General features: G+C 43.6%; 2 protein-coding genes across 2 annotated transcripts in view; both read right to left on the reverse strand.

The window, feature by feature from the left end:
• slco5a1b (solute carrier organic anion transporter family member 5A1b) overlaps positions 1–26,295 on the reverse strand; it is a gene marked incomplete at both ends in the record, with an annotated part of 82,188 nt that overhangs the window by 54,248 nt on the left and 1,645 nt on the right. The window contains 9 exons of the mRNA XM_083907996.1: positions 9,721–9,800; positions 13,524–13,607; positions 14,196–14,563; positions 15,584–15,624; positions 15,812–16,126; positions 16,858–17,218; positions 19,758–19,905; positions 20,668–20,782; positions 25,892–25,999. Coding sequence (XP_083764122.1) covers positions 9,721–9,800; positions 13,524–13,607; positions 14,196–14,563; positions 15,584–15,624; positions 15,812–16,126; positions 16,858–17,218; positions 19,758–19,905; positions 20,668–20,782; positions 25,892–25,999 — 1,620 coding nt within the window. The remainder of the gene's footprint in view (positions 1–9,720; positions 9,801–13,523; positions 13,608–14,195; positions 14,564–15,583; positions 15,625–15,811; positions 16,127–16,857; positions 17,219–19,757; positions 19,906–20,667; positions 20,783–25,891; positions 26,000–26,295) is intronic.
• LOC310942231 (tripartite motif-containing protein 16-like) lies at positions 22,603–24,216 on the reverse strand (the record flags this gene model as incomplete). Its single annotated transcript, XM_083907567.1, has 1 exon — positions 22,603–24,216. The coding sequence occupies one exon, from the start codon at positions 24,214–24,216 to the stop codon at positions 22,603–22,605; it is 1,614 nt and encodes a 537-aa protein (XP_083763693.1).

A 26,295-nucleotide genomic window follows, 5' to 3' on the forward strand; every position in this document is an offset into this window, starting at 1 on the left:
GTTAAAATCACTGGTTTACTCTATGGACTTTGGTGTGGGAGAGTGAGTGACTTTGGTGTGTGAGAGTGAGTGACTTTGGTGTGGGAGAGTGAGTGAATTTGGTGTGGGAGAGTGAGTGACTTTGGTGTGGGAGAGTGAGTGACTTTGGTGTGGGAGAGTGAGTGAATTTGGTGTGGGAGAGTGAGTGACTTTGGTGTGGGAGAGTGAGTGACTTTGGTGTGGGAGAGTGAGTGAATTTGGTGTGGGAGAGTGAGTGACTTTGGTGTGGGAGAGTGAGTGACTTTGGTGTGGGAGAGTGAGTGACTTTGGTGTGGTAGAGTGAGTGACTTTGGTGTGTGAGAGTGAGTGACTTTGGTGTGTGAGTGACTTTGGTGTGTGAGAGTGAGTGACTTTGGTGTGGGAGAGTGAGTGAATTTGGTGTGGGAGAGTGAGTGACTTTGGTGTGGGAGAGTGAGTGACTTTGGTGTGGGAGAGTGAGTGACTTTGGTGTGGGAGAGTGAGTGACTTTGGTGTGGGAGAGTGAGTGACTTTGGTGTGGGAGAGTGAGTGAATTTGGTGTGGGAGAGTGAGTGACTTTGGTGTGGGAGAGTGAGTGACTTTGGTGTGGGAGAGTGAGTGACTTTGGTGTGGTAGAGTGAGTGACTTTGGTGTGGGAGAGTGAGTGACTTTGGTGTGATAGAGTGAGTGACTTTGGTGTGGGAGAGTGAGTGACTTTGGTGTGAGAGAGTGAGTGATTTGGTGTGAGAAAGTGAGTGACTTTGGTGTGGGAGAGTGAGTGACTTTGGTGTGAGAGAGTGAGTGACTTTGGTGTAGGCGAGTGAGTGACTTTGGTGTGTGAGAGTGAGTGACTTTGGTGTGTGAGAGTGAGTGACTTTGGTGTGGGAGAGTGAGTGACTTTGGTGTGGGAGAGTGGGAGAGTGAGTGACTTTGGTGTGGGAGAGTGGGAGAGTGAGTGACTTTGGTGTGGGAGAGTGAGTGACTTTGGTGTGGGAGAGTGAGTGACTTTGGTGTGGGAGAGTGAGTGACTTTGGTGTGTGAGAGTGAGTGACTTTGGTGTGGGAGAGTGAGTGACTTTGGTGTGGGAGAGTGAGTGACTTTGGTGTGTGAAAGTGAGTGACTTTGGTTTGTGAGAGTGAGTGACTTTGTCGGTCTTCTCTGTGGGCTTTGGTGCAGGTGTTCAAAGTGTCATGATCTGCGCCGCCATCGATCAAGTGTAGCGTTCGGTCACGCGGCTGAACAGGAAGCGCGAGGACGACCGTCCATCTCCTTCACTCAGAGATGGAGACAGACGGGTGTTGAGTAAAAGCATGTGAGCAGAAAATAACTTTGCTGGAAGTTAGCGTCATTTAACGTCACACAGGCGCGTTAACGACGTTAGCGTAACAAGTCGCGTTTCCGTGATGACTGACCGGGGAAAAAGACGACGCGCGTGACGTCACGTCACATATAGATGTCCTCTAGTGAACAAGATAAATGTTGTCTGTTGAAACAGTGGCTCGAATATATGAGATATGTTATTTGACTTGATTTTATCGAGTTTCTGTGTCTGTGTCTCATGTCGAGGAGATGACGAGAGCTTCAAAGCCTCGGTGACGTTTAGTGTCCTCCGTCTTCAAAGAGCAGCTCCTCGTTTCTACTTCCTCCTCCTCTTTTTTTTTTCCTGCATAATTAATAAAGAACGTACGTGCGGATTTTTGCCGTTTCCTTTCTTCTCACCTCTCTGTCAGAGCTGGATTAGAACGGCAGATTAAAGGAAGGGAATCTTACTTTTTTTTTTGAAGAAGAAGAATTTGCATTCCGGTTTCTCCCCCGCCGCTCACGTGAAAGTGGGCGTGGCCACGCAGATCAAAGCCTCAGCAGAAGCAGATCGTTTTAATCATCGAATCCGATCTTTTCTCGACGGAGAGCGAGAATATGTCACGTCGACAACTCGCGTTCATGTTGACCAGGAAGACGGAAACTGAAGTTTATAAACCACTCACTCTCCCGGCACCAAAGCCCACAGAGAAAAACTGTGATTTTAGCTCACAGGGACACAGGAGCTGCTGGTCTACTGCTGCCTCGTGTGGTCACTTTGTGTCACTGAAATACATTGGAATGAAGAATTTTTAAAGCCGAATTAACAAAATCATTCATTGTAAGTTAGTGATGGAGGCAGCAGTGGATCAACAACTCCTGTGAACTCCTGTGTCTCTGTGATGTTAAAATCACTGATTTTCTCTATGGGGTTTGGTGCAGGGAGAGTGAGTGGTTTACAAACTGATTTTAGCCACTTTAACGAAAGACTCCTGCAATCAAATCTATGTCAGTTTAAGTCTACGATGTCTTAAGAACACGTTCACGTCTTTATCTCACTGTTAGAAGGACTATTCCAACAGGAAACTGAAGTTTGTAAACCACTCACTCTCCAACACCAAAGCCCATAGAGAAAATCAGTGATTTCACAGAGACACAGGAGTTCACAGGAGTTGTTGATCCACTGCTGCCTCCATCACTAACTTCAAACGTCTTATTTTGTAAAAATCGGCTTCCAAAATTCTTTATTCCAATGTATTTTAATGACACAAAGTGACCACACGAGGCAGCAGTGAGCCAGCAGCTCCTGTGTCCCCGTGAGCTAAAATCAGTGATTTTCTTCTATGGGCTTTGGTGCGTCACACGTCGTCTTTTACGCGACATGTTGCTACACAAACACTTTGTCTCATTGTGCTCGTCACCGCTCAGGTGAAGAAACCTAATAAGGTTGAGCGGCGCGTTGCGTTAGCGCCTCGAAGTGAAGCGTAAATAGCTTTTTTTTCTTCTCTTGCACATTAGAGGCGCGATAGCGATGGAAAAGCGTATTAGCCGCGACAAACACAACAAGAGTGTAAACGAGGACGCTGGTGTTTGGGAGTGATTTGTATCTCTGCTGCTGTGATATCTGCTGTTCTTACTCACACACTCATCATCACACACACACACACACACACACACACACACACACACACACACACACACACACACACACACACGCACGCACACACACGATCAATACTGTTGCACGTTACACAGACATGAGCTCTCATCAACCTGAGGCCTAATTAAAAAGATAAGCGGCTCGGTTCTTGAAGTCTGTTTTCAGAGGTCGCTGCTTTGTTTCTGAGGCTGTATGTCCATATATCGTATGTATATACATATATGTATATATATATACACACATATATACATATATGTGTATATATATATATACATATATGTATATTTAGCGTTGCTTTAGCGACTCCTTTTAACAATGGGGGAGTCACGCAAACATGACGTCACACGCGTCTTTTTCGCCATCAGTCGTCATGGAAACGCGGCATGCGTTAACCTACGTTAATATACGTATATTAATGTGTATATGTGTATATATGTATATATATATAGAGAGAGAGAGTATCTCGGAACGACTTGAAATTTACCATCATAATAGTCAGCATCGCCCTGAGCAAGGATATGTTCAAAATATTCCCATATCTCTTAAGGAATAATTTTTATGAATTTTTGAATTTCAGGAAATGATCCATTTGCCCTGATGCACTTTGACAGTGAGCTGTTTCTTCAAAAAAACAAAAAGTATCTCGGAATGACTTGAAATTTATCATCGTAATAGTCGGCATCGCCCTGAACAAGGAACTGTTGGAAATATTTGCATATCTCTTAAGGAATCATTTTCATGAATTTTTGAAAATCAGGAAATGATCCATTTGCCACGCCAGCCAACAAAACATTGCGTTATGCTGGTGTGGGAGATTGAGTGGTTTATAAACGTAATTTTTTTTGGGTTTATTTTAAGACTAAAACATGTTTTCAGCTTCTTAACTGTGAATATTTTCTCCGGTTTCTTTTTTTCCGTCACACAAAAAAATTCATTAAAATGTAATAACTTCAGTTTGTGGACCAAACGACTGATCGATTAATCCACAGATCTCGCTCCATAATCTCGCTCTCGTCGTCTGTCTGATGGAAACAATCGTGAGTTCGAGCCTCGGCCGTTTGTTTCGACACCTTCAAAGACGAGGATTAAATTGTCGCCAAAAATACCGACCCGATGTTCTCCCGCCCACCACCGACGACTGAGTCTGAATAATCTGTTTAACGCTCATTCTCTCACCACCACCATGACGACATGTTCATACAAAGCGGAGATATTTTCAGTTTGTGGGACAGAAAACCCAGATTTACGCTCCGAAATCAGCCCCGTGACAGATTTCATAAACTCTGCGCTCGATCCTAAAATATTGATCTGATTCTCTCACTTCAAAGCGCCATCGTCGTCATCGCCATGTTCTACTTTCCCATCGCGGAGCAGAGCCAACGCTTAACGTTATTCATCCTGCACCGCTCGCTCTCTCGCTCTCGCTGCTCCTCTTTTATCCAGGGAGAAAATAAAGGACGGAGAGTGAGGAGGAGGAGGAGGAGGAGGGCGCACTTGAGTGCAGTTGTAATCAAGGCCTGTGCGCTCAAGAGGAGTCCCAATCAATCCAGCTGTCTGCCTCTGCATCTCATCAGGCTTCCTGAAGACGGCTAGAGCTGAGAGGGGGGGGGGGGGTCGGCTCCATGAGGACACGACTGCTCTGAGTCTGAACTGCAACGAAAATGACTCACAGACCTGCGTTTACTGCCACAGACAGAGAGGGGGCGCCATTTACTATAGTAGTGATGTCATAGAAACACACTGTAGATCAACTGTATGGAAGAAATTAAAGTCCTACCAAATTAAAGTGGCTACCTAACAACCCACTAACCCTACCTACCAAGTTACCGACCTATCTACCAATCAACCAACCTATCTACCAACCTACTAACCTACCAACCAAGTAACCAACCTATCTACCAACCTGCTGACCAACCTACCAAACTAACAACCAACCTACCTACCGACCTAACAACCCACTAACCCACATACCTAACAATCAACCTAACCAACAGCCCACTAACCTACCTAGCAAATAACCAACCTTCCCATCTACATTGCAACCAACCAACCAACCAACCTACAGTCTACACATTTTCCAACCTACATGCCAACTCACCTCCCTACCTCCAAATCAACATACAACCAACCTACCAAACAAGTAACCTGCCTACCTACCTATCTACCAAACTACTACTAACCAACAAACCTACCAACCTAACAACCTACTACTAACCAACCAACCAAACAACCTACCAACCAACCTACCTGCCTAATCTACCAACCTACTACTAACCAACCAACCTACTGACCTAACAAACTCCTACCAACAAATCAACCTACCTGACAACCCACTAACCTACATGCCAAAGAATCATACTACCTAGCTAGCTACCAACCTAACAACCTTCTAACCTACACACATATCTATCTACCATCCTACATACCAACAAACCTTTTAACCTATTTACCTACCAACCAACCTAGCTAGCTAACTACCAAGCTGCTGACAAACCTACCGACCTCCTAATCTAACATCCTACTTACCCACTCACCTAACTAGCTACCTAACAACCCACTAACCCTGGTGATCTGCGGTCGAGCAGCTCTTTAAAAGATAATTCTGTCGCGTTTCTATCGATATCTCTTGCATTTCTGATTCCAAACGTCCGTACGTACACACACTCGTACCCTCGTGAATCACCTGCCTGGTGTTTGAAGCCTGAAGATATTGAACAGTTTTGTCTTTGACCGTTTCTTCTTTCACACCCATTCATTCATGCGTCCACCGTATCCACTCTTTCAGCGATCCGCGCTCGCCGTCATTAGCGACTGATTTTGTGTCACGGCCGTCGGCGAGTGGAACTCCTTCATTTTTCCGCCCGTTGATTGCTGGATTGATTGCATCGGTAAAAAAGAGCAGAGACGTCGAGGCTGAGGCTGAGGCTGAGGCCGATCCTCTGTAAATCTATTCCCGTTAACTTTCATCTCAGCTCACCTGCTAATCGCAAAAAAAGCTGGAGGCTAATCGATTCAAGGACGTGGAGGTTTTTTTTCTTTCTCTCTCTCTCTCTCACCAACTGCAAATGAAAAGAAGCAACAGTGAAAGAACGAGAGGGTTATGTGAGGAGGAGGTTTTTATCTCCTCAGCTGTCGTCACAGCAGAGCTGGAGGCGATGCCTCGTCTGAGCTTCAAACATCTCCGCACACCTGATGATCCCGCAGTCACCTGTGGTTACTTCGGTCCGACTTCACAGCCGAGCGCCGTCCTCTGGAGCTTCACGAGCATCTGTGAGTCGAGATCCCTGAGCCCCGACCACGCAGTCGTCCCTGCCAGACACTCGAGAGCCAACAAGCCGGCCTGATTTCCCCGGCTCTGGGCACCGGCTCGGCCCAGTCTTCTCCCACTCCTGCAGCTGGCAGCGTCTCTGCGATCTTGGCTCGCTGTGGCGTTGGCAGGCCTCTCCCACGCGGCCACATTACATTCTGCATCATTCTACTTTGCTAAAGAGCAGCGGAGTTCCCTCGCCCTCTGCTACAAGACAAATACACGTCTTGCAAACAGCTCACGGACCCGAATTTCCACCGTAAAAAAACCCTGCTTTCCCTGGAAAGCAGCCAAAGTCGACCTGAAAACACATTTCGTAAATAACCAAGGGCGGTTCAAAGACACGCCTCCGTGGTGAGATGTTCATGGCACCATCCACTGGACAGAGGCTCCGGGGGAAGACTCTCCAGCGAGTCCTGGGAACTCTGTGGGATTCCCCCAGAAGAGCTGGACGAGGAGAGGGAAGTCTGGGCTTCTCTGCTAAAGCTAAACTCCCACAACCCGACCTCTGATAAGCAGCAGAAGATGGATGGATGGATGGATGGGTGAATGGTTGGTTGGACGGATGGATGAATGGCTGGATGGATGGATGGTTGATTGGTTGGATGGCTGGTTGCATGGATGGGTGAATGGTTGGTTGGATGAATGGATGGTTGGTTGCTTGGTTGGATGGTTGGTTGGATGCTGGATGGTTGGTTGGATGGATGGGTGAATGGTTGGTTGGATGATGGATGAATGGTTGGTTGGTTAGTTGGTTGGTTAGTTGGCTGGTTGGTTGGTTAGTTGGCTGGATGGTTGGTTGGATGATGGATGAATGGATGGTTGGATGGATGAATGGATGGTTGGATGAATGGATGTTTGGTTGGATGGTTGGTTGGATGGATGAATGGATGGTTGGATGAATGGATGTTTGGTTGGATGGCTGGATGGTTGGTTGGATGGTTGGTTGGTTGGTTGGTTGGTTGGTTGGCTGGTTTTGTTGGTTGGATGAATGGATGGTTGGTTGGTTGGATGGTTGGTTGGATGGATGGTTGGTTGGATGGCTGGTTGGTTGGTTGGATGGTTGGTTGGATGGACAGTAAAGGCATTCCACTGTTGTGCTCCTTCAAACTCGATCACCCTCAATCTCCCAAATCTGGTTTCTCAGAGTCGCCCCCTGGTGGCTAACTTCCTCCTGGGCTTCACTTCCCACGCCGTGCATTGTGTGTGGTGCGAGGGCCTCGGCATCGATAACGGGGGCAAAGCGAAGTAAAAGAAAGTCATTACTTTGACCTAAAGAGCTCGGTAATTCCGTTTGGCGTTTTGACAAGTGTTTAGCTGCAGCGAAGGTCAGCGCTGTCAGCGTTCTCCAGATCTTTGCTAATCCACTCAGACGGAAGGAAACCAGGAGGTAAAGACGTCGTGGGGGGAGGGAAGAGGAGGTGCAGAAGGCTATCGAGGTAACTTAAACCCTGCTCCTCCTCCTCCTCCTCCTCCTCCTCCATGTCTTCAGTGACGGATCAGCTGTTTGTCGGAAATGAGTCGGACGCGACTTCCTCTTCGGCTCAAGAAAGTCGGCGAAACTTTGTTGTTTTCTTTTGGCAGCGAGGATCATGAACGGATGACGTAGCTCAGATTTAACCTACTGTAAATAACACTGATGATAATAATAAATAATAATAATAATTTTCCTTCATACTGTGGTCACTTTGTCTTTGACGGAGAACAAAAATACTTAAAAAAAATACTTATATGAAGACATGTTTTTTGGTTTTAGCATTTTCTAACATTCAGTCGTGTTTTAGCATTAATGTGTTTTCTTAATGCTTCAGTGTTTTAGTAATGTTTTTGTGGTGTTTTAGCGTTTCTGTAAATACCGTAAACCTTTTCTCCGTACTTTAATCAACGTTAAATAAAGGTTTGAAGTGATCGAACACTTTTTAGTTGTTTTCTGTCATTTTTCGACAGTCCCTATACGAAAGATTCTTCCTCAAACATTTATCTGACGTCTCGCTGCTCCGTTCTCGTAAATTAAATTACACAAAACTGAATTATTTCTTTTTAACGCAGTTGGCAGAGGCTCCTCCCCCTCACTCACTCACTCACTCACTCAGGCTTTTTTTATTTTGGACAGGAGACGTGGACGTCCGCTGCCGAACGTCTGCAAACGATGATAAAATGATGTCGTTACAGCGTTTGTGCAAAACTTAATGTTTCTGTGTGTGTGTGTGTGTCTGTGTCTGTGTCTGTGTGTGTGTGTGTGGATGGATTGATATTGGAGTTGAAAATGACAAACGGCGATTTAAACAGACGGAGGGCGACGCCCACGCGGCTGCACTTAAGCGGACGCCATATTTCATGTTAGAGCGGTTTCTGGCAGACGTTTGCATTAATAACAGTCGAGGCTTCAAACGTGACCTCGTGACCTCACGCACACGCGGCGGGAACGAGAGTTACATAATCACCATGTAGTGTGTGTGTGTGTGTGTGTGTGTGTGTGTGTGTGTGTGTGTGTGTGTGTGTGTGTGTGTGTGTACTCATAATTGTTATCTCTACCTTTGAGGTAGTAGTTGAGAAACATTTTGTTCAATACTTTTTTGCATTTGTAAATTTGTTTTTTAACGTTTTTGTGAATTTGTTGTGTTTTTGTAATGTTTTAGCGTTTTTGTAAATTTATTGTTTTCCTAAAGTTTTAGCGTTTTTGTAAATTTGTTGTTTTTTTAATGTTTTAGCGTTTTTGTAAATTTGTTGTGTTTTTCTAAAGTTTTAGCGTTTTTGTAAATTTGTTGTTTTCATAATGTTTTAGCGTTTTTGTAAATTTGTTGTGTTTTTTAAAGTTTTAGCGTTTTTGTCAATTTGTTGTGTTTTCCTAATGTTTTAGCGTTTTTGTCAATTTATTGTGTTTACCTAAAGTTTTAGCATTTTTGTGAATTTGTTGTTTTCCTAATGTTTTAGCGTTTTTGTCAATTTGTTGTGTTTTTCTAAAGTTTGTGTTTTGTCAATTTGTTGCGTTTACTAATGTTTTAGCGTTTGTGTTTTCCTAATGTTTTAGCATTTTAGCTTATTGTATTAGCATTATTGTAATGTTAAGGTAGTTTTTATAGTGTTTAAGCGTTTTTCTTATTGTTTTAGCATATTTGTAATGTGTTTTTTAATGTGTCAGCGTTTTGGTGGTGTTTTTCTTATTGTTTTAGCATTTGATAACGTTTTGTCATGTTTTAGCATTTTTATAATGTGTTTTATCAATGTTTCAGTGTTTTAATAATGTCTTTATAATGTTTTCTTCCGCGTTTTTGTAAATTTGTTGTGTTTTCCTAACGTTTTTGTAAATATGTTTTCTTCATGTTTTTAGTTCTACAAAGACAGACGTGGAGAAGAACTTGCTGTTGTCGGGGCTCAGGTGTAGCAGCAGCAGATCATAATGACCCGTCTCATTCTCTGTCAGCGTAAAAAGAGACAAACATTACTCAGAACCTACCGGCCACGTTGACCACATCTGCGGTGCTGACGTTGTGAACGTTAGGGCGAACTTTGAAGGTCACGGCCGGGCTCACCACTCTGGAAAACACACACACACAAACACACACACAGTCATGTCAGGGTGACTCAGGAGAACAATTTCTCTGTGCTGCCATCTAGTGGTCAGTCGTTCTCAGTGACGTCACTGGATAGACGTCGAATGAGTGAAAGACGACGAAGATTCAGGATAATTTAAAGTGACCTGGTCGTAACTTTGTCGGAGCGTTTAAAAAAAACGCTAAATCATTGCAAAAATGCTAAAACATTTTAAAAAAACGCTATAATATTTAAAAATGCTAAAACATTTAAAAACGCTAAATAATTACAAAAACGCTGAAACATTACAAAAACGCTGAAACATTACAAAAACGCTAAATCGTTACAAAAACGCTAAATCATTGCAAAAACACAGAAACATTTAAAAAACGCTACAATATTTAAAAATGCAAAACATTTAAAACCGCTAAATACTTACAAAAACACTAAATCCTTACAAAAAACTCTGAATCATTACAAAAATGCTGAATCATTACAAAAACTATGAATCATTACAAATATGCTCAACCATTAGAAAAACGCTAAACCATTAGAAAAACGCTCAATAATTACAAAAACGCTCAATAATTACAAAAACGCTTAATCCTTACAAAAAACTCTGAATCATTACAAAAACGCTAAATAACTGCAACAATGCTAAAACATTTATAAAACGCTACAATGTTTAAAATGCAAAACTTTTAAAAAATACTAAAACATTACAAAAACACTCAATCATTTAAAAAAATGCTAAAACATTTAAAAACGCTCAATCATTACAAAAACGCTAAATCACTGCAACAATGCTAAAACATTTATAAAACGCTACAATGTTTAAAAATGCAAAACATTTCAAAAACACTGAACATTTTCTGAAAACACTAAAAAAATGAAGAAAACACAACATTACAAAAACGCTAAAATATTAAGAAAAAACACCAACATTAAATAAAGGCAGCAGTTTAAATTCATCAGCCTGAAACTGAATCACCTTCTAGCTTCTGTGCTAACGTGAATGCAGCGTTAGCACAGAAGCTTCTCCTTTAACCGTGGTTTCTACGCTCAGTGTTGTTACAGTAGCGCCTCACAAAGCCTGGTGGGGGGGGATCCTGGTGATGGATCGTCCTGCTGAGCCTTTACTCTAAATTACAGAGGAGGCGCTGGAACATAAAGGTTAATCACGTTAGAGACTCCGCTCTGACGCTGACCACCCAGATTCTAAAGATTCATGAAAAACACGAGAAACAAAGATTCTGCCGCGCTCACTTTCTCCGTCACGACAATCAAAATGGAAATGCATCACAGGAATCTGGCGTTTTCGTGTCCGCGACCAGTATTTCTTCATTTCCCAGCGTGCTTCAGTGCCGGCGGGTGCGTTTCACTGAGATTAAGAGGTAATCTCGGAGGCGGTGAGGACGAGGATCGGAAAAAGCCCTGAAGGACTCAGCGATGCTTTAACGACAACTCTGACAACAAAACAGATTCTGAGCTAAAGACAAATATATGACGTACTTCTACTGCGACGTCACCAACACACAAACAAAATGTTTTATGTAAACAATACAATACTGTTACCAAAATTTGGTAACAATTAGGACATGTTTGAACATTTAGAAAATGCTAAGACATTTAAAAAACGCTAAAATATTACAAAAATGTGAAAAACATTACAAAAACACCAAAACGCTACAAAAACACTAAAACTCTACATTACAAAAACGCTAAAATATTACAAAAACACTAAAACACTGCAAAAGTGCGAAAGCACTATAAAAACGAGACATAAAAAAAACGCTAAGTCATTACAAAAACACTAAAACAGTACAAAAATGCTGCATTACAAAAAAGCTAAATCATTACAAAAAAGCTAAATCACTACAAAAACACTAAAACATTACAAATACACAAAAACGCTACAAAAACCCTACAAAAATGCTACATTGCAAAAACACTAAAACTACAAAAACACTAAAACACTACAAAAACGCTAAAATATTACTAAAACAATACAAAAATGCGAAAACACTACAAAAACACTACATTACAAAAAAGCTAATATTACAAAAACACAAAAACACTACAAAAATGCAAAAAACGCTACATTACAAAAATGCTAAGTCATTACAAAAACACTAAAACTAAAAAAATAATTTGACTTAACATGAATTTGGACTTATTTAACTTATTTGTCCATTTGTTTAAATGTTAAAATGATTACATTCACATTGACATTTGTCTTTATCTTTGCCTCCTCCGTCCACTCCATCATCAGTGTGGGCTCACTCTCTCCCCCTGGTGGCCGCTCAGTGACATCACCTTCCAGCTCAGACATGACATCACCTCAGCCCTGGAGAAAACACTCAGTGACGGTTATGAAACAGCCAGAGCTGCAGCGAGAATCCACCCACGTCCACGCAGCTCCTCCAGCCGCCATCAGGCCGCTGCCGCTGCCGCCGCGGAGAGAGAACGCTCGCCATCGCTATTATCTAATCAGTACGGGATTGTTCCAAATGTGTGAGTCAGGGTTGTTTGGTGAGCGTGGGCTCACTCTGATGATTCACACACAGTTTAGGCCTCAGTCGTCTCTGCCTCGGCCTCCAGAGGAAGTCGTGTTTCCTTCATCTCATCGCTAAATTTGTCCGTCTGTTCGCCGTCTACGCTTTTCTGATGGATGATGTGTTTGTGATGGTGGTCACCCGAGAATGATCCAGGTCAATTTTGGGAAAGAATCGAGGACGCCTGTTTTTTTGGCACCACTGCAGGATCTCAAACGGCGTCCACCGGCTCTGCTCTGCTGCTGTATACACACAAATGCTCCTCAGCTTGTTTTGTACACAGCGTTCACAAGAGTGGGGTCACTTAGAAATGTCCTTAGTTTGGAACGAAAGGCAACAAATTTTGAGAAAGAAAGAAAAATTTTGAGGAAAACAAATATTTTGAGAAAAAAATTGAAATTTTGAGAAAAAAATTGAAATTTTGAGAAAAACATTGAAATTTTGAGAAAAAAATTGTTTTTCCTTCCAAAATAAGGACATTTTTCAGTGACCCCACACTGAAACAGTTGTGTGTGTTTCTGTTGACAAAGTCCAAACAGAAGCTGAACCCCCACAACATAAAAATGACACAGTGCAGCTTTAATTCACTGTTCACTGTGACTAAGTTATTTTCTGTTGTCAAAGTAAAGCCTTCTGTCTTTGGCCTCTGAACACAAGCGTGGCGCCTCTGACAAATTGTCAGGGCGGCTCCCCCTGCTGGGCTTTCACTGCGCTCGCAACAAAAGACAAACCCCGGCTTTTTTCCTCACGCTCTCTATCTGTGCATCTATCACTCTCTCTCTCACTCTGCTGTCACCTCGAGAACCAGAGAACAAAGACCTCGAGGAGCATGAGAAGAGTCCAGGACCTCCAGGACCACCCAGACCCTCAGTACAGCACCGTGAGGACGAGGACAAAATCTTCCTCTGTCTCTTTTAAAGCTTAGAAATAAACTCTTAGAAATAAAAGTGCTAAGTAGAACCATATTCAGGAATCCTATTCAGGAAAGGGTTTTTCAGAAGCAAATGGTTCCAGCTAGAACCTCAGAACCCTTTTGGAACCCTTATTTCTAAGAGTGTAAGCAACACATACACGGCATGCTAAAAAATAAAAAATAAAATAAATAAAACCTTTTGCTTGAAAGCAAATGAAATGAAGTAAGAAAGATTTTTTAAAAAGCAGGTGTACGTACGAGAGCTTGGCAAAGTCGGACATCTGGATTCCGGCCCTGTGAGCCAGGACCTCCATCAGGTGGAGGCCTTCGTCCGTCTGGAGCCTGGAAATAAAAAAACAAGGTGAAATACAAGTTAGAGCTGCAAAACTGTTTTATTTTGAAGCAGACAGTCCCTTGGTGCATGTATAGAACATCTCATTATTTGGCAGACAGTCTCTTGGTGGATGTATAGAACATCTCATTATTTGGCAGACTGTCTCTTGGTGCATGAAGAGAACATCTCATTATTTGGCAGACAGTCTGCTGGTGACTGTATTCACTATAGCTCATTATTTCACAGTCTCTTGGTGGATGTACAGAACAGTACATTATTTGGCAGGCAGTCTCTTGGCAGATATAAAGAACAGGTCATTATTTGGCAGTCGGTACATTGGTGAATGTAGTCTCTTGGTAGATGTCAAAAAAGGTCATTATTTGGCAGTCAGTCTGTTTGGTTATGTTTAGAACAGCTCTGTATTTGGCAGTAAGTTTGTTGGTATATGAAAAAATAGCTCATTATTTGGCAGTTATTCTGTTTGGTTATGTTAAGAACAGCTCATTATTTGGCAGTAAATTTGTTGGTAGATGAAAAAATAGCTCATTATTTGGCAGTTCGGACCACTCTCACAGATTTTTAATCACATGACTCACTCTGCGTCGGTGATGACGTAGCCAAAGACGTCGTCGTCCTTCCTCTGGTCTTTGACGTCCAGCTGGAGTTCGGGAACGTGTATCGTCTTCTTGTGCGGCTTGTCGTACACGAGCGAAGCAGGAGGGGGCGCCACCTCCTTGATCCAGCCCTCCACCTCCGACACCTCCTCCACCGACTGCGTGGCGTCCTTCTTCTGCAGCGTTACTCCGGCCTCGCTGGTCCGACTCTGCACGTTCTCCTGACCCGCCGCTCGGCCCCCAGTCATCTCCGCGGCGGCGTAGTTCAGGTTCCGCGCAGACGGCGAGGCGCCGAGGGACGATTTGTCCAAGTACGCAAGAAGTTTGGTGAAGAGGTTCGTCCCGCTATCCTGAAAACAGTCAGGTAAAATAGAGAACAGCTCATTATTTGGCAGGCAGTTTTTTGGTGAATGTATGTAACATCTCATCATTTGGCAATCAGTCTCTTGATGGATATATAGAACAGCTCACTATTTGGCAGTCAGTCCGCTGGTGAATGTATTCACTCGCTCATCATTTGGCAGTCAGTCTCCCGATGAATGTATTCACTCGCTCATTATTTGGCAATCAGTCTCTTGATGGATGTATACAACAGCTCATTATTTGGCAGTCAGTCTGCTGGTGAATGTATTCACTCGCTCATCATTTGGCAGTCAGTCTCGTGATGGATGTATCGAACAGCTCATTATTTGGCAGTCAGTCCTGTGGTGAATGTATGCAACATCTCATTATTTGGCAGTCAGTCTCCTGATGAATGTATTCACTCGCTCATTATTTGGCAATCAGTCTCTTGATGGATATATAGAACAACTCATTATTTGGCAGTCAGTCTTGTGGTGAATGTATTCACTTGCTCATTATTTCACAGTCTTTTGGTGGATCTACACAACAGTACATTATTTGGCAGACAGTCTGTTGGTGGAGATAAAGAACAGCTCATTATTTTGCGGGCAGTGTCTTGGTGGAGGTGTGAAACAGCTCATTATTTGGCAGTCGGTCAATTGATGAATGTCAAAAAAGCTAATTATTTGGCAGTCAGTCTGTTTAGTTATGTTTAGAACAGCTCATTATTTGGCGGTCAGTTTGTTGATGGACGATAAAATAGCTCATTATTTGGCAGTCAGTCTGTTTGGTTATGTTTAGAAGAGCTCATTATTTGGCGGTCAGTTTGTTGATGGACGATAAAATAGCTCATTATTTGGCAGTCAGTCTGTTTGGTTATGTTTAGAACAGCTCATTATTGTGCGACGCAGAGGCGCCGAGGGACATTTTTGTCCAAGTACGCAAGAGGTTTGGCGTTTGAAGATAAGCGTTAATGGTGAAAACATGAAACATGAATGTTTTGCGTCATAACGTTTGGTTTTTCTTACCATGTCGTTCACATTCTGCTCTTCAGTTTCCACGTGACGTTCTGTCAAAACAAAGAGAGTCAACGGATTCATGAAAACTGATAGTGTTTACGCGGCTAAACAGGAAGCCCATTTATTTCCACATTGATTTTTTTACGTTGCTCTTATGCAATTACGTACGAAGCTTCCCAGCACTCGCTCGATACCTTTAATCGTGTACAAACGCAAAATAATTCACTGCATAATTACCTTGAAGAGCCGCCGGCGCCGTCGCATCGTTCCCCTGAGGTTTCAGCGTCGGAGCATTCTCCATCACCGTCTCTTCATTATCATCTTCTTCTCCAGCCTCCTCCTCTTCTTCCTCTGCACTCCGCAGCGCCCCCTGCAGGTCCCTCGGTCCCGGCCTAGCCTGAGTCGGGCCCCGGGTCAGCCCTCGGTCCCGGTCCACAACCTGCAGAGCGTCGGCGATCAGGCGGGACAGCTGATCCAGGTCCTGAGGCGTCAGGTTGTCCACGTTGACGTGCTGTCGGCCGACGTTCTTCAAAACCTTCTGAATGAAACTCTCTGGAGGGAAAAGAGTTCAAATATCAGTCAGAGACGTAAAGGAATTTCTTGAGAAAATGCATATCTCCTAAGGAATAATTTTTATTAATTTTTGAATTTCAGGAAATGATCCATAATATGCCCTGATGCACTTAGACAGTGAACTTTTTTCTCAAAAACAAAAAGTATCTCAGAATGACTTGAAATGTCCCATCATAATAGTCGGTAACACCTTGAACAAGGATCTGTCGAAAATATTTGCATATCTCTTAAGGAATAATTTTTATGAATTTTTGAATTTCAGGAAATGATCCATAATATGCCCTGATGCACTAAGAGTGAACTGACATTTTTCTCAAAAACAAAAAGTATTTTGGAATAACTTGAAATTTACCATCATAATAGTCAGTAACACCCTGAATAAGGATCTGTCGAAAATATTTCCATATCTCTTAAGAAATAATTTTCATGAATTTTTGAATATCAGGAAATGATCCATTTGCCCTGATGCACTTTGATAGTGAGCCACAGCATTGGGCTTCAAAAGCACTTGATCATCTAGCAGTGATTAAAACTAACTTTTTATCTCCATTTGTCTTTTTTAACAACTTTGAACGACAAACAAAACTGTGGATCAGTTAAAAAAGACTTAAAAATCACAAAAACATGCGCTAATCTCCATAATTTAGCAAGAAAATTAGGAGTCTGGTGCCTGAAACCTGAACTATCGTTGAATAAAATCCGTCACGTACCGTCCACAGACGTCAGCAGATCCTTGGCTGAAGATCCTTGAGTTCTCTCCATCTTCAGAAGCCTGGTTTTCAACGTGTCCTTTTTGAGCCCAGAGTTCTCTATTCCGTTGCCGTTGGGCGGCCTCGGGCGCGACGAGGGAACCCCCTGCTCCTCGCCGTTCGCCGGGGGGAGTCGCCGAGAGAGATACTGCCTGAGGGCGCTCAGGAGGAGGTTACTGTCGGATTGCGCGGCGAGGAGATGGCTCGCCAGAGATTGGCGAGACGAGAGCGAAGAGAAGCCGGAAGGAGACGACTTCTGAGCCAAAGTCTGGGCCTTGGAGCGAGGGAAGTCCGCTGGGAGGCCGGACTGGAAAGGGTCGCTCTGAAAGGACACGGGTTCAAATCCGTTCAAATCTGACAAACAGGACTCATTGTGCTAGCCTACGCTAATATTGGAGAGTAAAATAACAAGGATAACAACAGACTTTAGATGCTAAACAAGAAGCTCGCTTGACAAAATGTGCGCCTGAAGAAACTGGTTTGACTTAAACTGACATATGTAAACCGCTCATTTTCCTGAACCAAATACCATTGAGAAAATCAACGTTTTTTTCTCACAGGGACACAGGAGCTGCTGGTCCTCTGCTGCCTCGTGTGGTCACTTTGTGTCACTAAAATAAATTGGAATGAAGAATTTTGAAAGACGAATTTTACAAAATAAGACATTTGAACTTGGTGATGGAGGCAGCAGTGGAACAACTCCTGTGAACTCCTGTGTGCTGTGATGTTAAAATCACTGATTTTCTCTATGGGCTTTGGTGTGGGAGAGTGAGTGAGTTTACAAACTTCAGTTTCCTGTGGGGAAAATGGCTGTCATACACTGAGATAAAGCCACAACATTTTCTTTAGATCTCATATACTAAAGCTGGAGAAGAAATATGTCCCCAAAAATTACCTTTTTTTAAAGGTTGGACGAATCCCAACTTCGGAGCTAACGCTAAAATTGGCGGGAAAGCCTTTTTCCACCGGAGGTGTAAAGCATAACAAGGATGTAAAACATTTTTTTTGACTATTTCAGCAAAGAAGTGGAGTTTACATTATGCTGTAATTTATCCAGCACAAGATACTATCACAAATTCAACGTCTTACAAACAACTGACTGCGCTCTGCTAGCTAGCCGCGCAGGCACGCGATCAGTTACAAAATGACTGCCAGAGGTCACATTAGCAAAAAAACAACAACCCGACATTAGACGCTAAACAAGAAGCTCACATAACAAAATGTGTTTACATTTAGGTTTAACATTACAGACGCTCAAATGCAGCATATTTTATTTATTTTTCAAACAAAATAACATTTGTCGCTAAAATAAAAGGACCACTTTATGGGAGAAAAACAAGTGATTAATCCACTTACGCAGTCATATTAACACATCCATCAGCACGCAACAAAAGCAAATTATCACCCGGCAGCTCCATTAACACCCACGTGGGAGCGAGAGGAAATCATCACAACAAGCCCAGCATCAGCCATTAAAGGGTTCATTCAGGTGTTTTGTGGCTCTCTCTGCCACCAGGGTCACGCGGGAAAAACAGACCGTTAGCGGAAAACAACAACGCTAACGAGTGCTGGGTCTCGTTGACTCGTGGACTTAATGATCCCAACGTTTTAACACCATAGATTTTCTATCCAAAACAGATTTTTTTTTGCTAGTAAACCGCTAGCAAACACATTTTCGTACGTCTGCCGCGACTTGGACAACTTGACACTCGCCCACAGTTTCTGGCGGCAACGCTAGCGCGGACGAAATCAGCGCAATATACGGCACGAAAGGGGTAAAGTCATTATTTTGAGTTAGTGAGTCATTATTTTGAATTAGTAAATCATTATGATGAGTTAGTAAGTCATTATTGTGAGTTAGTAAGTCATTATTGTGAGTTAATAAGTCATTATGGTGAGTTAGTAAGTCATTGTGAGTTAGTAAGTCATTATTGTGAGTTAGTAAGTCATTATGGTGAGTTAATAAGTCATTATTGTGAGTAAGTAAGTCATTATGGTGAGTTAATAAGTCATTATTGTGAGTTAGTAAGTCATTATGGTGAATTAATAAGTCATTATTGTGAGTTAATAAGTCATTATTGTGAGTTAGTAAGTCATTATGGTGAGTTAATAAGTCATTATTGTGAGTTAATAAGTCATTATTGTGAGTAAGTAAGTCATTATGGTGAGTTAATAAGTCATAATTAGGAGCAACTAAGACATTATTGTGAGTTAGTAAGTCATTATGATGAGTTAGTAAGTCATTATGATGAGTTAGTAAGTCATTATGATGAGTTAGTAAGTCATTATTAGGAGCTACTAAGACATTATTGTGAGTTAGTAAGTCACTATTATGAGACGGCTAACCTTGCTTATTTGAGCAGCACGTAGCCAAGCAGGAAAGAGAACTTTCAGTTTAGAGTCTCGTTTTTAAAGGACATCGACCCGTTATCATTATCAGATTTGCTCTACGGAGACTTTAACGTCGTCGTAGTCACACAGTTCTGGTATCTTCACTTGCCCCCCCTCCCTCCCTCCCCCCCGCTAACAGATGAAAGGCTTTACGAGGCCCTGGCAGGAGGAACCAGTCACACAGAGAGTTATTAATCAGAGCGGAGAACTGGTGAACTCTCCGCTGGTATTATTTAGCTGCTAACGGTCGCGCTGGGAGGAGCCCATCAGTCAGGACGGTGAAGCGAGGGCAGAGCGACAGCGACGGATGACGCTGGACGCCCCGCGGTGAAGGAGTTGAACAACAAATGCTCCACCTGCTGTGTTCGCGAGAGGAGGTGGAGTTCACCAAAGTTCACTGACGTCCACCAACCAATCGTCGTACGGAGCAAAAACACCAAACACAACAGCTTCCCCAGGTTTTTCCTCACCTTGCCGGCAGCGTTCTTACTGGCAGCTACTGGCGACGTCATGGGGAGGAGGCCGAGGCGCTGAAGGTACGTCTGCAGGTTCTTCCTTAGCTCCACCTCCACTGGCTTCACTCTCTGGTCCACCGGGTCCATCGCCTCGGCCGCAGGTCTGTGAGACAACAGAGCATCATGGGAAACCATCGCAGAACCATGAGTCTGAGGCGGTGAGGAGCGTCACCATATCCGGGCCACCTGGTTCTATTTAGATCTTATGGCTGCAACAGAAGCTAAAGGTCTCATCCACATGTAACCAGAACCTTCTCCACATAATCTACACTCTTAGAAATAAAAGTGCCAAGTAGAACCATATAAGGTTCTTCGGCTTGTCCTCATTGGAGAAGCCTTTTTGGTTCCACCTGGAGCCAGGTCTTATCCACCTGGAACCAGAACCTTCTCCACACGATCTACACTCTTAGAAATAAAAGTGCCAAGTAGAACCATATAAGGTTCTTCAGCTTGTCCTCATTGGAGAACAGTTTTTGGCTCCAGGTAGAACCTTTTTGTAAAGGTTCCACCTGGAGTCAGGTCTTATCCACATGGAACCAGAACCTTCTCCACACGATCTACACTCTTAGAAATAAAATTGCCAAATAGAACCATATAAGGTTCTTTGGCTTGTCCTCATAGGAGAACCCTTTTTGACTCTTTTGGAGGGTTCCACCAAGAACCCTTTTGAAACCCTTTATTCAGGAGAGGGGTTTTAAAGGGTTCTCTGGATCAAAATGGTTCTTACTGGAACCATCAGTGTTACCAAGAACCCTTGAAAAACCCTTTCTCCAGGAAAAGGGTTTTTCAGACGCAAATGGTTCCATGTAGAACCTCAGCCCTTGTAGAAGAACCCTTATTCCTAAGAGAGTATGTAACATCTGACCTGCCCTCGGTGTCGTACGCAGGTCCGTTCTGCTGCGGCCTGAATGGAACCCTCCTCAGTTTGGACAACTCCTTGGACAGAACCTGCTGCGTGGCGTCATCTTCCCAGGTCAAACCTACGGAGGGTAAAACAACGTACAGAACGTTTAGAACCACAGCAGATAACACGGGAACTCTCAACAATCTCCCTAATTATGACCCAGAACCCTGAACCCTGATAGGGATGATTCAGGTTCTTTGAACCGTTGTTGTTGATCCGCTGCTGCTGCCAGTTTTAAGACGATTTGCTCTTAAAACTAGCTTGTTTTTTGTTGTTGTTTTTTTCTACCTGTCAAACCCAAAGAGAAAACATGAATCTCTCGCTAGTCACTCTTGTGGTGGCTAGCCGCAAGTGTAGCTGCCAATGTATCTGCTAGTCTCTCCTGTGGCTGCTAGCCACAAGTGTAGCTGCTAGGTGCTGTGACTGCTAGCTGACACTGTCGTGGCTAGTTGCTATTGTGGCTTCTAGCTGTATATACTTACAGCTGCCAATGTATCTGCTAGTCACTTTTGTGGCTGCTAGCCGCAAGTGCAGCTGCTAGGTTGCTGTGACTGCCCAGCTGACACTGTCGTGGCTAGTTGCTATTATGGCTGCTAGCTGTAAGTAAAGCTGCCGATGTATCTGCTAGTCACTCCTGTGGTGGCTAGCCGCAAGTGTAGCTGCCAATGTATCTGCTAGTCACTCCTGTGGCAGCGAGCCGCAAGTGTAGCTGCTAGCTGCTGTGACTGCTAGCTGACACTGTCGTGGCTAGTTGCTATTGTGGCTGCCAGCTGTAAGTATATCTTCCAATGTATCTGCTAGTCACTCCTGTGGCTGCTAGCCGCAAGTGTAGCTGCTAGGTGCTGTGACTGCTAGCTGACACTGTCGTGGCTAGTTGCTATTGTGGCTGCTAGCTGTAAGTATAGCTGCCAATGTATCTGCTAGTCACTTGTGTGGCTGCGAGCCACAAGTGTAGCTGCTAGGTTGCTGTGACTGCTAGCTGCTATTGTGGCTGCTAGTCACTCCTATGGATGCTAGAAGACACTGTAGCTGCTAGCCGCTACTCATGTGGCTAGCTAGGCTGTTTTTAAATGGAGGACGTAGATAATGAGTGTTAGCGAGCGAGCGGTTTATGAAGACAAACTTACGTCTCCGGTCTTTAAAGGATTTAAAACTGCGAGAAAAAGGCACAAGCGTGGGATTGAGATGTCGTAGATTAAAGATCACACTGATTATGTTCCTTTGTTTTTTCATTCTTTCATTCGTTCATTAAAGGCCCTGTACGTCAAATGTAGGTGAAATAATGTTCACTTTGCACAAATGAAAGCTGCTAAAACGCTCACGGTGGCAGAACCCACGGGCTGTTGTGCAGATCTCTGCCTCCATCTAGTGGTGAAATGCAATAACAGCATCTTAGACACACACACACACACACACACTAGGAGATGCAGCATTCGTCAACAGGGTTTTTAAAGGTGAAAAATCTGGCACTTCTGTGACACCTGATGTTATTGTTATTATTGGACAAATAAGCCGTAATTAACATTAGCTGATGTCGTAAGCATTTACTTAACTTCCTGTTAATTAATAAAGTCAAGTTGTTTAACCCTGTTGATAATTATTCATACCAAATGTAGTATTTATTTTATTGTAATTGATTATTTAGTGTTATTACACCTAAATAAAATGTGTTTATTTCACTCTTAATTGCGTCGCGTGTGTGAATGAGACGCTGGAATGAAAACAAAGGACAACAACGTTTTGTTTATTTTCTTTATTTCCAGTTTTGTTAGTGAATCGTAAATGAACGTTGATTTCAGAACCAAAAAAACTGTGATGATGATGATGATGATGATGACGATGATAGATTTGTGTTTTCATGAGTTTAACTCACTGACTCTTTAAATAACTCAAGACTTATTTGAGTTTACAGAACTCTGCTGTGGCTCCAAAACAATTAATCCCGACTCCAGCATAGAGAGGCTGAGAAAACCTGGTCTGGACTCTGTGGATCAGAGTCATGGTGTCAGAGACGCTGTAGAAGGACAGAAGACCTGCTCTGTGGTCCAGGTAAACTCCTACTGTGGAGGATTGACGATCTGAGACTTTAGTCTTGATACCTTTGTGATTAAACTGACAGTCACTGTAACAATTTAAAGCCCAAGATTTGTCATTGAATCCAAATTCACATTCTGATCCTCCTGATCTGCTGATGTTCTTGTACGTCACTGCTACACCAACTCCTAATCCGCTCCTCTCAACCTCCCAGTAACAACGTCCAGTCAGACTCTCTTTACTCAGGACCTGAGGATAATCAGTGAATCTGTCTTTGTGACGAGGATAAGACTGATTTTCTATTATTACTTTGACTTTTCTGTTTCCCTCAGATAAAAACAGACGTTCATGAGCTGTGTTTGGATCCAGTGTGAGTTCCTGTGAATATCTGAGGAACTCAGCTCTGGTCTTTGGTTCTTGTTCTGTCAGAAGGTCCTGTAGTTGACCTCTGACCTTTGCCACAGCTGCCGTCACGTCCTCAAAGTGTCTCTGAGGTTGGACGTTGATGGTGGACGAGTGTGTAGATGGACTGAGTGCTGACAGTGAGCGGTAGTTTTTGAGAAACTGGGTGTGATCCTCTGAGTTCAGAAGCTGCTTCAGTTCAGCTTCTCTCTTCTTCAGCTCAGTGATCTCCTGCTGCAGCTTCTCCTGAACGTCTTTGATTTGACTCACTTCAGTTTCCTGCTGGGATCTGATCTGCTGATTCACCTCAAAGTGTCTTTTCTGCAGGAGATTCATCATCTTAGTGAAGATCTTGTTAATGTCCTTCTCTGCTTTCTTAGCAGAGTCATTGACGTCCTTCACCTTCTTGTCCATCACCTTCTCGTCTCTGTCTCTGTCCTTGAGTCTCTGCTGGGTTTCTTCTAGACTCAGCTCCAGCTCTTTCTGCTTCTCCGTCCTCTCTGCTGCAGCTGAGACTGTGTCGTGGTCTTTATGTTGGTCCACAGAGCAGAGATAACAGATACACTGCTGATCAGTGCGGCAGAACATGTCCATCACCTTGTTGTGAAGAGGGCAGATGTTCTCCTGGAGGTTCTTGGAGGGCTCCACCAGCTTGTGTTTCTTAAATGGAGGTGATTGATGGTGAGGCTGGAGATGTTCCTCACAGTAAGAGGCCAAACAATCCAAACAGGACTTGAGAGCTTTCAGTTTCCTCCCAGTGCAGAAATCACAGGCCACATCTTCAGCTCCAGCATAGCAGTGATCAGCAGGAGCAGCGTGGAGTCCAATCTTCTTCAGCTCCTCCACTAAATCTGCTAACATGGTGTTTTTCATCAGTTTAGGCCTCGGTCTGAAGGTCTCTCTACACAGAGGACATCTGTAGATCCTATTCACATCCTCTGAGTCCCAGTTTTCTTTAATACAGTTCATACAGAAGCTGTGTCCACAGGTAAGAGTCACCGGATCCTTCAGAAGATCCAAACAGATCGAGCAGCAGAATCTTTCTCTGTCCATGTTGTTTCCTCTCTGAGCCATTTTACCTCCTGATAACGACTGAGGAAAGTTCACAGTGACTCTGGCTTTTAAAGAGTCAGAGTGAAGACTTTGAACCTGATGAACAGCTTCACCGTTGATTGCTGTTAAAAATTAACCCGTGCAGTGGACGAGGTGAATTTCCCTCATTATTGTTTTGAAATATTTAAACCTTTTTCAGCACGACAATCAAACATGATATCGCACTGGATTTTCTTTAAATATATATATATATATATATATAATGTCATCTGTAACATCACGTGACATCAAGAGAACGACTTAAAAGAGGCTAAAGTACGTTTGATGAAAGAAAAGTCAAACAAGAGGAAGAAAATGAAGAGAAAACACGACAAAGTGGAAGAAAACCAAGACTTTTCACCACTTCAGGACCTGCTAGCTTTAGCTGCTGCTAGCTGCTACTGTGACCGCTAGCTTTAGCTGCTACTGTGACCGCTAGCTTTTAGTGTCCGTGCCAACATGACTGCATGTTTCTACTGTAGCTACCAGTTATTGTACTGAAAGTATCACTGCCAGTGTAGCTGCTAGAAATGCTAGCTCTTCTGCTGGTTGCTATTGTGGCTGCCAATTGAAAGTATAGCTGCTGGTAGTTACGCAAGTGGTTGCTAGCTACTCTGCTCGTTCCATCGCTACCATTGTAGCTGCTAGTCATTTCTGTGGCTACTAGCTGACACTGTAGCTACTACTTGCTGCTGTGGCTGCTAGTTGCAAGTGTAGCTGCGCGTTGATGTGACTGCTAACTGACATTGTAGCTGCTAGTCACTCCTGTGGCTGCTAGCTGAAAGTAAAGCTGCTGGTAGTTACGCCTGTGGCTGCTAGCCACTCTGCTAGTTGTGACTGTGACTGCTAAATGTTACTGTAGCTACCATTGTGCCATTGCAACCATTGTAGCTGCTAGTCACTGTGGCTGGTAGCTACAAGTGTAGCTGCTAGTTGTTGTGACTGCTAGCTGAGACTGTAGCAGCTAGCTGCTATTGTGGCTGCTAGCTGAAAGTATAGCTGCTGAAAGTGTAGCTGCTGGTAGTTACTCCTGTGGCTGCTAGCTACTCTGCTCGTTGCGACTGCTAAATGTTACTATAGCTACCATTGCTAGCATTGTAGCTGCTGGTCATTCCTGTGGTTACTCGCTGACACTGTAGCTACTAGTTGCTGCTGTGGCTGCTAGTTGCAAGTGAAGCTGCTAGTTGGTGTGACTGCTAGCTGAAAATATAGCTACTGTAAGTGTAGCTGCTGGTAGTTACGCCTGTGGCTGCTAGCTACTCTGCTAGTTGCGACTGTGACTGCTTAATGTTACTGTAGCTACCACTGTAGCTGCTGGTCATTCCGGTGGCTGCTAGCTGACACTGTAGTTACTAGTTGCTGCTGTGGCTGCTAGCTGCGACTGTAGCAGCTAGTTGCTGCTGTGGCTGCTAGCTGAAAGTATAGCTACCAATATAGCATGCTAGCTGCTAGTAGGTGTGGGAGAGTGAGCGGTTTACAATAGCAGAGAATATCGACTGTAGAGAGTGAACTTGATCTGCAGTGGGCGCTGACGATGTGACAGTGTGTGTGTGTGTGTGTGTGTGTGTGTGTGTGTGTGTGTGTGTGTGTGTGTGTGTGTGTGCGTGTGTGTGTGTGCGTGTGTGTGTGTGCGTGTGCGTGTGTGCGTGTGTGTCACCTCTGGTGGACAGCTTCTCCAGCAGCATCCTGAAACGTTGCACCACAGACGGGGAGACGTAGTAAACCTCTGTCACTGGAACAGAGTGACACCTCCCAAACATCCCATCTGTGAACGCAACACACACCAACATGACACACCGTCTCCATGACGACGACACTTCAAAAACAACAGTGTGTACACGTAATCAGATTAAATCAGTGTTATGAGGACACACGAATAACAGATTAAATCAAAAGGAATAACAGGTGTACGTGTAAATCAGCACTATAGGACATCAGATTACAGATTTCTCTCCTTATATGGCCTTCTGGCCCTGCTGGCTTCCTGTGTGTTGAAGCGTCAGGAGCTGCAGTGTGGTGTTTGTGACAGTAGGTGGCGCAGCAGAGTGAAATGAGTGTGTG

The sequence above is a fragment of the Microchirus variegatus genome, assembly GCF_963457635.1.
Source record: "Microchirus variegatus genome assembly, chromosome: 21".
Taxonomy (NCBI): Eukaryota; Metazoa; Chordata; class Actinopteri; order Pleuronectiformes; family Soleidae; genus Microchirus; species Microchirus variegatus.